Source organism: Seriola lalandi, unplaced genomic scaffold (assembly GCF_002814215.2).
Source record: "Seriola lalandi dorsalis isolate HSWRI2012SDOR001 ecotype SW California unplaced genomic scaffold, Sedor1 jcf7180002054838, whole genome shotgun sequence".
NCBI classification, from domain to species: Eukaryota; Metazoa; Chordata; class Actinopteri; order Carangiformes; family Carangidae; genus Seriola; species Seriola lalandi.
In genome coordinates, this window is record NW_019525391.1 from 276,049 (window position 1) to 290,328 (window position 14,280).

At 41.3% G+C, this 14,280-nt stretch overlaps 1 protein-coding gene across 2 annotated transcripts in view; it reads left to right on the forward strand.

The window, feature by feature from the left end:
• The first annotated feature begins 6,704 nt into the window (after window positions 1-6,704).
• LOC111670164 (single-stranded DNA-binding protein 3) overlaps window positions 6,705-14,280 on the forward strand; it is a 40,248-nt gene continuing 32,672 nt past the window's right edge. For both annotated transcript variants that reach the window (XM_087179434.1, XM_023426772.2), the window contains exons 1-2: window positions 6,705-6,938; window positions 13,435-13,507. In XM_087179434.1, the coding sequence (XP_087035560.1) occupies window positions 6,883-6,938; window positions 13,435-13,507 (129 nt within the window). In that variant the 5' untranslated portion in view covers window positions 6,705-6,882. The remainder of the gene's footprint in view (window positions 6,939-13,434; window positions 13,508-14,280) is intronic.

A 14,280-nucleotide genomic window follows, 5' to 3' on the forward strand; every position in this document is an offset into this window, starting at 1 on the left:
GGGGGCATCAGCATACAGAGGCAGTCTGTGGTCTTCCAAGCAGCAGCAGCAGCAGCAGCAGTAAAAATAGGGGAGAGGAAAAACAACGATGGCTTGAAAGATTAAATTCCTGTTGGAATAGGAAGTGCAGAGAGAGGGAAGGGCAGAGGCTGAGGGAGGCGATGGGCGTACTGGGTGCTGCCTGGGTAACGGTGCTGGTTGTGGGTTTTAGTGTTTGTTGTTTAAAGGAAAAATCCACACTAGAATTCTGAAGCACTATCCACAAGAACAAGTGGTGATGGAGAACGGTTGTCTGGGTGTCAATTTGACAACTGGCACAAAGATGTCTTGATGTGAAGATATGATGAGACATTCCCAGTGCAGCTACTAAAGCGGAAAAATTTAAAGGGTCAGTTCACCAAAAAAAAAAGAAAGAAAGAAACTGATAAAAACGCCATGTTTCTTCATTTACACTATTTAGCCATGCCGATAGATAGTTTGGACATGTGGACACGTGTATTGAAATGTTGTACCACCACCAATTCAGTGGAGTTGAATGGAATTTCAACTGTGCTGAATTGGAGTTGCAGGTCGAAGCACTTAAAAACATCATTTTAAAACCAGTTAATCTGGATCATCTACAGACCTCAGTGTTAACCGTTGTCACAGGGACTATTCCCTTTGATGGAAAGTAGTTCTAATTAACTGCTAACAGTCAGGTCTGACATTGTACTTGCTGTTTTCAAATGTAATTTTACAATGATATTACAAATGGAATCACATTTACCTCAGTTGTATTAGAGTGGTGGCAGAGGAGTTTAGGTGTGTTCAGACTCTAACGTGTGGTGAATTCACGCAATTTTTACCACTTGATTGTTTCCGAGGTCTGTGTTTATTCTTCAAACAGCCAATGTGACAAGTTTACAGATGTTAGCTTTAGTTAGGTAGTAACCTTCCTGTGTTACAGCTTTAGACTCTTTTGCTCTTAAGGTTATTTTATTCCAATCCCTCTCCTTTTTCTTGCTGTCTTTCTACGTCTGTGAGATGCCATCATACAGCTCTGGGATAGGTGTTACACTACACTCTAAACTTTTGCAGATGCACTAATTTACAGCATCCAGTGTGAATGTGCATCAATTCATGTCTTTGTATTGTCAAATTTATTTGCAATCATATCACCTAGAAATTCACTTGTGTTTAGTCTTAACACACCTACAGAGATGGTTATCGCCAAACCTCAGCAAGTATAATTGAAACTGTCTCCTTTACTAGATATAATTTTTATTTCTTTGTTAATTAGGTGAACAATGACTTTAACTATCAAAAATATTAAATCAGTTTTGGGCATTAATATTTCATAATCAAAAAGCAACCGATTTTGTTGTATGACCAATGTTTTGTACCAATGTACAACATTCATGTAGGAACTCTCTACTACTGCTGTTCTGAACTCGGCTTGTGCATGCATGTTACTGTTTATCTTAGAGACCTAAGGTAAAACTAATTTGCAAGAAAAAAAGAGGAAAAGATCAGAGTCTAAAGTCAGAAAAAAATAATCATAAATGTGTGGCGCAAAAAATATGGTTTCTTGTGCTTCCTTTCCTGTTCTTTCTGTCCATTTTACAACCCCTCAGATTTATCTCACAACCTGTTTGTTTGGTCCTTACCTTGGATCAAAGTGAAATACTGACTCTATTGGCACCTTGTCCAAAACTAGCACACTGATAACAGGTTTGTGGTTTATTTATTGTGTTAACTATCTGATTGAACATGCATGAGAATTATGAGTTTGAATTTACTTTCATCTGGTTTGATGGATAATGATTCCTCTAAATGTCACCACTGTTCTTACATCTTCTCATATTCTGTAACAATGACTTGGAATTTTTGATTTAAATCGATATGAGACAAAGCAAATCTTTTTTTCGCTGTATTAACTGTAACTCACAAAGGGAAAGCCTGTTTTTACAAAGGAATACTTAGGGGGGTTAGAAGGAAGGAAGTGATTGCTAAGTGCTGGAATGGGTCCCACGTCTCTCTAAGAAGCCAATGAGCTCTGATACAGAAATTCCAACAAACCAACTGATTGGCACTGCAAAGGATGCCATTCAATTAGAAACGAACATGTGAATGGAATGCTTCTGAGAGAGATCTGGAGTGATGAAAAATACAGGTTTGGCATGATTGAGCTCAAACCTGTTTGGGGATTGCACATGTGTGTCTGTGTCTATATATGTGTGTGTGTGTGCACTCTCACTGATAGGATAGGGGCTTCGTTAGGGTAATTACAGCTTTGCTATGTAAATAAGCTTGTCATAGAGGAGAAAGACACACCCACCTCTTTTTCAGACCCAATTAACCTAACTCCCCTGGAATTTACATACCTAACAATCTCCAGTGCACACACACACACATATGTACACACACACACACACACACACACACACACACACACACACACACACACACACACAATCCATTCTAACACTATTGCCGGCACACTTTTATACACTTTATTAAAGTGCAAGTATACTTATCAATAAATTCGTACATGCGCCAAACTTTGTCTTTCCACACAAAGCCAGTCCTAGACACCAGGCAGCGCTGTGCGTGTGTGTGCAAACTTGGGAGCATTTTTGTGTATTCGATCCTGGTTGAGGCGCTATAGACTACAGCTAGCCAGGTGATATCTGTATGCATAAGGCATCACCCCAGGCTAACTGGCTGCTGGAGCTGTGGTGAGCAGCATCTATCATCTCAGGCCGCTGATGAATGTCTGTCCTGAGTGGCTCTGTGGCGTAGTGAGGGGAGCACAGAGAGCACAAAATGACTCATGGTGGAAGGAGAAAGGAGGAGAAAGGGGGAGGAGGAGGAGAGGAGGAGGAGGAGGGAAGACAAGGGAGAGGGGCGCAGGGGAGAGGGGAGAGGGAGAAGGTAGAGGATGAGAGAGAAAAGAGTAAGAGTGATAGAGAATGAGAATGGAAGATGGGAGAAAATAAGTGAGAGTGAGAATATTCAGTGAGGCTGTGTAAGAATGGAGGGATGGAGATGCACCGGGGAGAAAAGTAGAGGAAGAGCGGAGGTGCTGGAGGAGGTGGAAGGGAGAGGTAGAAATGGAGGAGAGAGGTGCAGAGAAGAAGCAGAAAGAAGACAGAACAGAAGGAGGACGCGTGAGGGTGGAGAAGCATGAACACAAGCAGGAGATATGAAGAGGAAAGACTGAAATGGAGGGAGAAGGGGAAGGGGGGAGGAGAAAGAGACAGAGAGAGATAGAGATGAAGGATGTGGGTGCACGAACAAGAACAGAGGGAGATAGTGGCAAGAAGGCAGGAAAGTGGGTCAGAGGAGAGGACGATGATTTGGAAGAGAAGGAAGAAGAGAGTGATGAGGCAAGATGGAGAGAATGATACCAGTGGGAGAAGCGAGAGAGGGATGGAGATGGGATGGGATGGAGAGAGGGATGATAATGGAAGTTTGTAGGGCAGAAATGCCAGGTGCCGAAAACCAAATAAGACTCCAGAGTTGTTGTATTTCAGGGCAAACTAACATTCAAATTCAACAACAGAACTGAGTTTACAGCGAAACACTTGGTTACAAGCATAGTAAAAAAAAAAAAAAAAAAGAGAAAAATATTTGACACTTACATCATACCAAACACTTGTGAAACACAGTTTGGGTTCACAAGAGGTTGTGAGAGATGACAGAGGCTGTCTCGTGAGATCTGAGTAGAGATGTGATTGGATCTATCATCGTCAGTTTTATGTAATATATTACTGACATCGTTAACGTAAGATCAAGCTGCTTCCAAATCATCTCCATATGTTTTCACAATTTAGGGGGAAAAAAATGAAATGATGAGATGATAGGGAATTGTTGTATTATGAATAGTACAAAGTGCTAAATTATCATTTGAATATGCCAAGTAAGTACATCTACGAAAATGCCATTGAGGGGCGGTGCTGTTGAGAGAAAGATGGATGGACAGGAATTAAGAATGTGGACAAAACACTAACAGTCTTATCTGCTCATCTGCATTTGGTGAAATAGAGGAAACACACAATGACACTGCTTGTGTTTATTCTGTGCAAAGGAGGAAGATCCAGTGTTCCCGGGGATCATTGGGTTCTTGGATCAATACCGGTGCTATGATGAGACAGTGATAGAGTTTGTGGTCTATAGAGCTTAAAAGATACCTACACCATCACTTTCTCTCGTTCTCATTCTCTCTCACACTACGCCTGCTAAATTTAAATTCAAAAATGCATCTTGTTCTCACTGTTTCAGTCTTCTGTTCACACTGTGCTGGTGTCTGTTTTTTTTGAAAGTGGTATCCAGCCTCACATTTTAGTGTGGATAGGGGAAAACAAAACTTTTGGAAAATGATAAGACAAGTCTGTTCTAAACCTCTTTGTAATCATTAAATGTTCATATTTTCTCAGACAGCTTTGCGATCATGAAATACCTGATGAACAGGTCATGTTTATGATCGATGCTCAAATAACTATTTTATGCTAAAAAGAAATCTCACAATGAGAGCTAAATTGTGAGTTTGATTGTATTATAACACAGTATAGCTACACTTGCTGATTTTATTCAGACAAAGAAGAAGACATTAATCCACTTTAATTTAATGGATTTGGTTTTTCAGTGTGGATGGAGATCGTTACTTAAACCTGAAAATGCCGGTGTGGACGAATGTTGTTTTCACATGTAGCTTACTGTCAAACAGCATTTTCAAATTGAACAGGTTTAGTGTGGATGTAGTCTGAAATACATGCAAATATTAAAAGATTAAGATTAAAGAAAAAATGGCTATGCACAGCCAGACCAATTGCTGGCAATTATTCTCTCTCTATGTGTAAGTAATTCCACATAAATGAAACAAAGAAATCTGAGGTATTTTTTCACTCTTGCTCTGTGTTTTTATGTGTCTACCATGCAATGTATACATATTGTAATGACATTGTCCATTCTTAGTATGTCACTTATAAAATCATGTTATTCTTTGTCTACTGCATCTGTCAGTACATGTTGCTATATGTAACATATACTAGTTCACCAGGGAAAATTCTTGCCTTTTATAAAGGAAATGCTCCTCACTTCTGTTCTTTCTGTCTTTTCTTCCTCTATATTATTCCTCTATTAATCCATACTATGTCTGCTCATCGTGAGGTTTTTGTATTCTCATGTAAAAAAAAAAAAAAGCCTGGCCATATATATACAGAAATGTATTTTCTCTATCTTCCCTTCTCTTTCTCTCTCTCACGTACACACAAATACATGCGCTTGTCTCCACACATACATACACCGGTGTGCGCACAAACACACACGCACACAGACAGTCAGCTGTGCCCTTCCCACAGCAAGTAGCACGAAAAGAGAACACACTGCCTGTCCCTGCCTTACACACATATACACACACATATGCACACACAAACTCTGCAACTGCCCTCTACACACTCTTAAAGGGACATGACACAGACTTATACATCGCTACCAAGTGCCAGCTCCATACCTGGATACTAAATAAAATATATTTGGAGATGCTGTTACTATTATAATTGTGATTGAATTGTTGTTTGACTATCAACCTTATGCTAGCAAATTATTTAAAGAGTAAACCAGATACCATGAGAATTAAATCATTGTATTAGTTTTTACGTTACTGTTTTTAATGCTGAAGTAACAAAACAGGAATCTACAGTGTGGTTGTGAATGTGCTTATGAAATCTTTAGATTTTATTACAAGAAACTGTAAATAAATGGCAACAGTTTGCGTGTGATTTTTTTCCGCACCAATCATTCTGTACATTAGTTGTGGTAATTTTTTATGTTTACAGTTTGGATCAAATGCATATGGATATACTTAACTCTTAACGTGGTATACAAATGAATGAAACTGAATAAAATGATTACAAGTCAATAAAAATGAAAAAGAGGTGAACGAAATGGACAAACAAAGTCAACCTTTTGTCCATACTGTTTTATCTGTAGGTGTCTGCTATAGGTTCTAAGACATCATCTCCTTCCTCTACATTCAATAAAAGAACAAAATTAAACTATCAGTCCTAAATAAAACACAATTAAAACTTTTCCTCAATTAGTTATGTACTGCCTCCACCTCTGTTGGAACCCTTGGTGGTCCCTGGACCCCAGTTTGGTCCCCCCCCTATTTACAGTTATGTAATCAGGTAAGTTAATAACCTTAATCAGTGGTCTGCACGGACTGTTTGAGGGTCGGGGTGAAAAATAATGAGGCACTTCTGGTCAAGGTTCATGGTTGCCCTAAGGCCACACTAGATATAGGTACTTGGGCTGAACATAGTGGCACTTAAGGGGCACATAAACCAACTGGGGGTGAGAATTTGGACCAATCAAGTGCCCTTCTGGTATGACATTAGGTCAAAAACAAAACATTGAAACGTACCATTAGGATACAGCTATATGTATTGTGGTTGAATAAAGATGTCAGAACAGTAATAGCAGTTAGTATTAGCAATTCAGCAGTTTATATGAACACAACTGTAATGTAAGATCTGAACTTGAAGGCCTTCAGAAGAGAACTTGAACTTGAGCGAAGTCGACAAAAACTGAGACACTGTGCCTTTAAGAAGCCCCCACCGTCTCACAACAGGGGGGGCGTGAGCTGAATCCAGGAACAGCGATTGAAAAAAAAAAAGCTCCACCAGTGGACTGTTTCAAGTTCCCCCCGGCTGAAACCCTGCCTGATTTGTGGGCAATGTTGGGGATGTAGAAAAAAAAGGAAACCGGAGCAAAGAGAGCGCAAGGGAGAGATAGGGAGACAACACTAACTGGGTAGCTATGGAGATAGTAGGTTTTCCTGGTAGCTTTCTTTGACAGGTGTCGAGTGGGATAAAATAAAGTATCAGAACAGCCTCCAAGATGTACGGCAAGGGTAAAGGAGCTGTGGTCCCCTCCGATAGTCAAGCAAGAGAAAAGTAAGTAAATTATTGCACTGTCACAACAGAGATCCAGCCAAGAAGAGTGTGCTAGGTAGCTAAACTTGCTAACTGATGTGAAGCAGCTCAGACACTTCAGCAGAGGTGCGCATGTTCTGCCAGCTCTTTTTGTTAACATGCAAGCTACAAAAGTGATGCCGTGATAGTTTATTCGTTATGTTTGCCACTTTGCGTGTATCGCTGCCTCTTGCATCCTCCCAACTACACAGGCATGACTGCTAAGTTAGCTCAGGCGGCTAGCTCCACTGCCAGTTTCACTCTTGTTTTTCTTGTTTCTTTCTCATGCAAAACAGAGAGTGGCAGTTTTAACGACTAAAGTTGCACCACCTCCACAAGCGGGAGTGTTGCTGCACGTGTTTCCAGCAATAATGCGTAAATGTGCACTCAGGGCTGATATCTCTTGTGAGGAGCATTGATGGAGATCCCACTTTAGTTCCATCTCTCTCCTCGCCCCAGTGTGAGGGAACAATGCGTTTGGAGTGACGCTGTGCATTGTAGCTAGCTGGCTTTTGTGTCGCCCCGCTGAAGCAGCAGGTAAAAATAGAATACAGCTGTTTGGGGCTTTGTTACAAAATGGCACAGGGACGTGTTCTACAATTGTTCCACGTTCCACAATGATACTCTGTCTCCAAACGCGCTGGCTACATTGTATCCATGTGTGTGTGCTCGGTCAGCGGAGAGACACTGCTACGGTCCCCCATGCAAGGGGAGCTGCTCCTCATAACTTTTGTGGCCCGTACAGATTTTCTTCAGTCACCCCGAGTTGTAAGAACCACTGCTGGGGATAAATTGCTTGTAACTCCTGCCACCGCTTGCTTTAATAAACCCAAAGGCAGGCTTTTCAATGGCTGTTTTGTCAGAAAACTTAGGTGGTGTTAGCTTCGAGAGCTGTAGCCCTCCAATCCCTTTGTCTGCATGCCTCTGTCTCGATGCCTGTTGTTCGCTCAGGAGATACATGCCGCCCGGTTACCGACACTTTAACAAGCCACAGGGCTTTCAAATTAATCTGAAATATGCTTCACAAATCTTTAAGCACTAGTTCTGAAATAGAAGCCAGTATCTGCAGCGAACTTCATTTGCTGATAGCCACTGTTAACAAAGCCACCTAAGACCTGTACATGCGTTCATTAAACTTTGTTAGATTTGATTGATTTAGAGCACTGTGCTGTGTTAATAGTGTATGATAGTAGTTGGTAGATTACAGTTGAATAACCTAGAGGTAAATAAGAGGTAAGATCCTCCACATAAGTGTACGCTTATGGCTTTATTCCTCACAGTGGATGGGTTGAACACCAGTAAAAGCTCACTTTCTGACTCGCTGGACCAGTCAGCAGATTTTGGGAACTGAAGCGGGACAGAATTGTCACAGTCTTATGTGTTTGCATGAAGATCAGCAGGCACCTCATTACCTTAAGCTCACCCCCACCATGGCTCTTTTGTGAACCCATATTCTTTATTCTTTAGGCTTCTTCTAATGCCTGTCTTCATCTGCCTCCTGACTCTCGCTTCCCATCCTTTTGCTGCTCCTCAAAGTCCTCATCCCTCGCTTCAGTGTTGAATTATTGAGACAGACTGAAGCAGCTGCTCTCAGCTTTGCGTCAGAGTTGAGAGAGATAGAGGAGAAAGAAAGAGACAGAAGAGAGGGAGATATGGTGGGCAGACCCATCCATGTTTAAAGAGGGGGTTTTGTCGGGAGCCTCAGGCAGGATGTCAGGTGTGCCATTGGTGTACATCAGGGAGATTTCTCACTCTATGGGATTAAGTGTATGCACGCACTGATGTCCCCTCTCAGAACATAAGAGGGAATGGCGGGGAAGGAGGTCAGGAGGTCACCTCACATGGTGTGGAAAAAATGTTAGTTTAAGCATAATAAAGGATGGGAAAGTGCAGAAATCTGAAGCGAGTAGAGTGTATTTCCAGCTAAGCGATGTAAAACTTTGGTGTCACCAGGCCATACAACCTTAAAAACTCTGAATTAAGGGCGGCTGGAGCTATCTTTCAGATTTTTTACCTTTCCTTTTGACTATAATTTCACATTCTGGCTGTCAAAATCAACCCCCACCATCCTTTTTTCCCTCTCCATCACGACTTGACTGCTCCTCTGATCCTCTGTACCACCTACTGTTTCTTCCTCTATAAAAATGGGGCATGCCCCCTCTTATGCTCCAGTCAAAACTATTTTTTCTCCTCTCTCTGTACTCCGCTAGCCTATAGCTTCTCCCTCTTCTTCTTCTCCTCAAACTTCTCTTCCTTTTCTATGAGCTAGCTTCTGAGCTTTAATAATGCAGTAGGCCAGGTGCACACACACGCAGCCCCTTTTGCAACCCACACAAAAACACACGTACACACACACCACACATAAAAATTTCATTGAAGGCCTCTTGGGGGGGATCTGCAGTGTGATCCTCATATCCCCAGACAAAGGACAAAGTTTTTAACTATTCCTTGCTAGTCAAACTCCTATAGAGGATTGTATATGTAAGCAAGTTGGTAAACTGGCAGTGTTCAGGGTGATGCAACAGTATCAACTGAAGCTCTTGCTTTATCCTTAAGCTTCCTGTGAGCTTTTCCCTGGCATTTCAACCTGTGCAGATGCAAGGACTTGTACTGTAGATGTAATTAGTAACCAGCAAAGTGCATAGGTAAAAATGCTCCAGGTGTGTGTGTGTATGTGTGTGTGCTGTGCAGGTGTATGTGTGGTCCAGTACTACACTGACCTGCAAGTGGCAGTGACTTACACTCTACACCAGCGGTCACAGAGAGCTTTGTGACCTACAAATTGCTGGGAGCCTCAGAAAGTGGTCAGATTCCCCTGTCTAAAGTGTGTGTGTGTGTGTGTGTGTGTGTGTGTGTGTGTGTGTGTGTGTGTGTGTGTGTGTGTGTGTGAGTGAGATATCAGAACTGCAGTCTTCAGCCTCTTAAGAACATCGGTCATTTGTGAAATGACCAATCTGTCCCACTGTCTGTGTTGAATTAAACAAGTGGATGCAGCCAGGATGTACTCCTGATGGTGGATATGTTTTTCTTGCGCAGTATGATAGGTTTATTTACAGTTGAATATTATTAACCAGCGTAAATCCCTCCAGGAAGCTTAGAACTCAAGGCCACTATTGCTGTGTTTGTTTGTTCATCTGCATGTCTGGATGTCTGCTTGCTCATGTATGTTTTCTTATCTTGGCAACTATCTGCAAGAGGGGCACACCCTCAGCTATTTATTACTTTCCGAGCAGGATGGCCTGCTTTTAACCAAATGCGTGTGTACCAAATGCTACGCTCATCTAGCAACTGACCTATTCATAGCACAAGACCTTTGTCAGATGTTAATCTGTGCTCGTCATCCTACACAGAGACTCGTGTCTGCAACGGTTGTTCAATGCATGTTACAGATAAACTATAGAATTACAAAGAATTAGATTATGCAAGTACCAAGAAAAGTTTCAGTTTCAGTTTTCTCTGGATGCTCAGTCTCTCTCTTGCAGGCTAACTTTTTTTCTGTTATGGGGGTGGGGTAAATATTAATAATTTTAAATGAAGTTCCCATCTTTAACTTAACACAAAAGTATGTTCAACAAAGTAGTGTCTAACCTATGCTTAGCTGAGGTCAGCGGGATGCCAGGTCAAATGCTGTGCATTGACCCATTCAACTACAGTTGGTGTGAAAAAGGATATACTGTGTACGGGCAGCTGAAGAGCACTCATAATGATCAGGAGTTTTTGGCCTGGGATGGATATTTCACTGTCCATGTTGTGTGGGATGTTTGTGAACAGCCTTGAAAGTTTGCAGATGAATATAAGCGAGTTCGGTGACAAGTTTGTTGTTCTCAGGTTTTGAATTTTCACTGTTTCAAAAGCACCACCCCTCCTGCTGTAAAGAAAATGTCCCATAACCTGTTATTGTTTCTGTGTGAAGGACAAGGTGTGATCATGTTGCGACCATAGGCTTCATACTACAGTTACTGTCTATTTGGTTATTCATATCTTTTATAGACTAAATTTGCATACTAACAATGCATATAAACATTAATTTAGAATTACCATTAGTAATAAGAGCAGGTCATGCACAGATCACATCTCCATCACAACACACTCCAGCAGCTGTTGGCATTTCTCTTGCTTCCATGTGCTCACCTCATCTTCATCTTGACTTCAACCACTTAGCAGAAATAGCAACTAAACACAAGTGCGTTTTAGGCTTGACTCTCAAAGAAAAGTGTGCAGTGCTTTACTGTCCCCCATGTAGACATTTATGTTGTGCTCATTTATTTATGGTTATTTTTACAGGGACACACACATAGACTATTAACTAAACAGACTAATGCCATATATCATAACATTCATAACTGCAGCTAATTTGCGACACTTGTTTCTAAATGTGCATTCATAAAACACATACGCAGAACAATAAAAATCATAGAAAACACTAATCATAAGTTAGTGTTAGTGTAGAAACCCATTTAGAAACAAATGACTTAAAAGGTTGATTAAAGATCAAAATGGTTTCAGATTAATCTTTCAATTGATTACTTGTAAGATTCCAGTTGGAGTTCTCTCTTGTAAGGAGTTCCCCATATTCGCTCACATGTGGCCTGTTTTCACAAAAGGCTGTTGTACAATTCTCCATAAATGCACCCCAAGGTTTCACTTTGTCACTAGGAGCAGATGATGCAGAAATGGATATATACGTTCATCATTGGCAAATTGAGTGCAGTTATTAAAACTTATCCTATTTTATTTCTTCAAAACATGATGAGTCAGTCAGAGCTTATCAGCTTCCTATCCAAACTTTTTATTATACAACTATATATCATCTTAATAAACTTAAAGGCACTTAATGCGTTTTAATAGACATTACCTTCCCCCTACCATTCAACAGCAGTCCAAGAAAAGACAGTGCTGAAAAGGCAAAAAGTCAGTCGGTGGTTAAAAACAAACTGCACAACAGCCTGATTATCTCAAAACCATGTTTCATTGATCAGTACATTGACTAATGATGGGGACGATGACACTGAGCTACTGTCCTTCTCATTAGGACCTTATTGGCCTGTCAGAGGACTGTCTGCTCTCGGCACACAGGACACTGTCATATCCACGCTGCCGGTCGATTGATGGTCCATTAACAGCCTATTAAACACTGCTAAGTGAAGGAGTTAGGAGTACAATGTTGGGCCAATGGGGGTTTCCCCACTCCACAGCATGGTTCTTGTGTCTGTTAATAGACCCTGGTGGATTGCCATTTTCAAGTGTGTCTGGCCTGTTATGATAGCAGTGATTTTAAAAAAAGAAAAGAAAAAAAAATATTCTGACGAGAGCTTTTAAAATGTTGGAATTAGTGGGAATCCTTATCAACTACAGCTATTCCTGTCAGTATCTTGTGCATCCAGTCAGAACATATATTTGTCATTCAAGCCAATGAGTGTTTTTTAGGTTCTGTTGTGATTTGAGGACTTTTGACACCTGGGCTTTGTAGGGGCAGTGTTGGAAAAACCATACTGGCTTCAGAGGCGCTGATGAGATTACATGGCTCTTTTTGATTGTAGGAAATTTTCCAGTAACGCAGGAAAGTTTAGAGGTACCCAGAAGCTTTCCTACGGGCAGGGATTGATAAGATTTTATTGATACCAGTGCCATTATTGTTTCTGCTTGTCGATCTGATTCTTTATCGATTCCTGATCAGTTTTATGTGTGGGCCTACATAGGTTTTCAGCGTCAATGCAACAGTTTTATTATTTCTAAGTCTGAACACAGTGTAGGAGTTGGAAAAAGGCATGCATGGGGCTGAGGAGCAAAAGCTCCACTGTTTAACCACTGTTATCATTTATAGTGTTTCCCACAGGTTGAGAATTTACTTGTGGTGGTGGGTGGCATGGCGTGTGACCGATGGGCACGCAGAGACTCCTGCAGTTTAGAGGGCAAGGATGTAACCCAGGTTATTTTCTGTTGCTGCAATTAACCAGTGTTCCCTAAACGCCTCACACGCTGGCTATTGGTAGAAGCTAGCTAGGCAGCTGTGTGCAGAGAAGCCTGTGGGATCTTGCCTTTTCTACCATTTTCAGTCACTCTTGCCACCTCTGCTTGTCTCTTTACTAGCATGCCATCAAACATCATAGCCACACAACAGTAAATTTAAAAGAAGTGACTCTGTTATTTCAAGCAAAACCATGAAGCCATTTTTAATCCATTATTGGTCTGTTAATAGCAAATCTTAATAGGTTTTCAGCTGTGGTAAAAATCAAGGGGGCTTCAGGGGTGTCTAGTTTCTGGGGCTATTTGGTTGAAAGTTGCTATGGTAGGTCTGCTCCTGGGTGCCCACTTGTGGTGTGTTTGCAGGATTCTGGGCAGCCACCAAAAAATATAATCTTAAAATGCAAAATAGGGAGAATTTAGTGCAAATAGGAAGAGTCTGACATAAAAGCAGTTTTGAGAAAGAAGGAAACTGAATTTGATCACTAACATTTTTTTCCCCTCTGCATTTCAGGTTAGCGTTATATGTGTACGAGTACCTGCTACATGTGGGAGCACAGAAGTCTGCACAGACCTTCCTGTCTGAGGTAAGATGGCATTTGTAGCTCCACTCTGTTAAAATCTTGATTAAACCAATCCTATCCTGTGCTGATCAAACATGCGTCTCTTGAAACATGGGCCTCGATACTAACTTATGAAAATAAGAAACTGTCCTCCCTTTAAAAAAAGATTATCCCGGAGGTTGGTGTATGCAGCTTATTATGACCCATAATATGTTTTGTTGTTAAGAGACATCTAATGGTAATGTGAGTCCCCAAAATGACTGTTTGTGGCTGTGGTAATTATGAGAGGAATAAAGAAGGAAGTTCAGGTGCCACCCCTACTCTGCCTCTTATAGACTTGGCCTCATATTCTTACGCCTAACCCTAACCAATCGCCACTCTTCATGCCTAAACCTAACAGAGTATTAGCCTTTCAGAGGCAGGGTAGAGTCCAGTGAGGGGCCTGGGAGGGGAGGGCCTTCGCCCACCACAGGTATACAGTGTCAAAGTCAGCAGAGTGAGGAGGTCAGGGTGGTTGGATGGGTCACTGAAACATTGGACTTTAACACGAGAGACTGCTGCTCGTTTCCTGTGTCAAACTGACAGTCAGCATAGTTTCTTTTAATCATGGCCACAATCTCTCTATAACTTTAACCATGTGTTTATTATTGTAACCATGACGACAACGTTTCTTAACCTTTAAATACTTATTTAAACTGAAACCATGATCTTTCCTTAAACCTAGGCATGTAGTTTTTGTTCCACAACCATACCGCTCCTATAGGCCGTATCAGAGGGTACGGACAAACAACCTATAT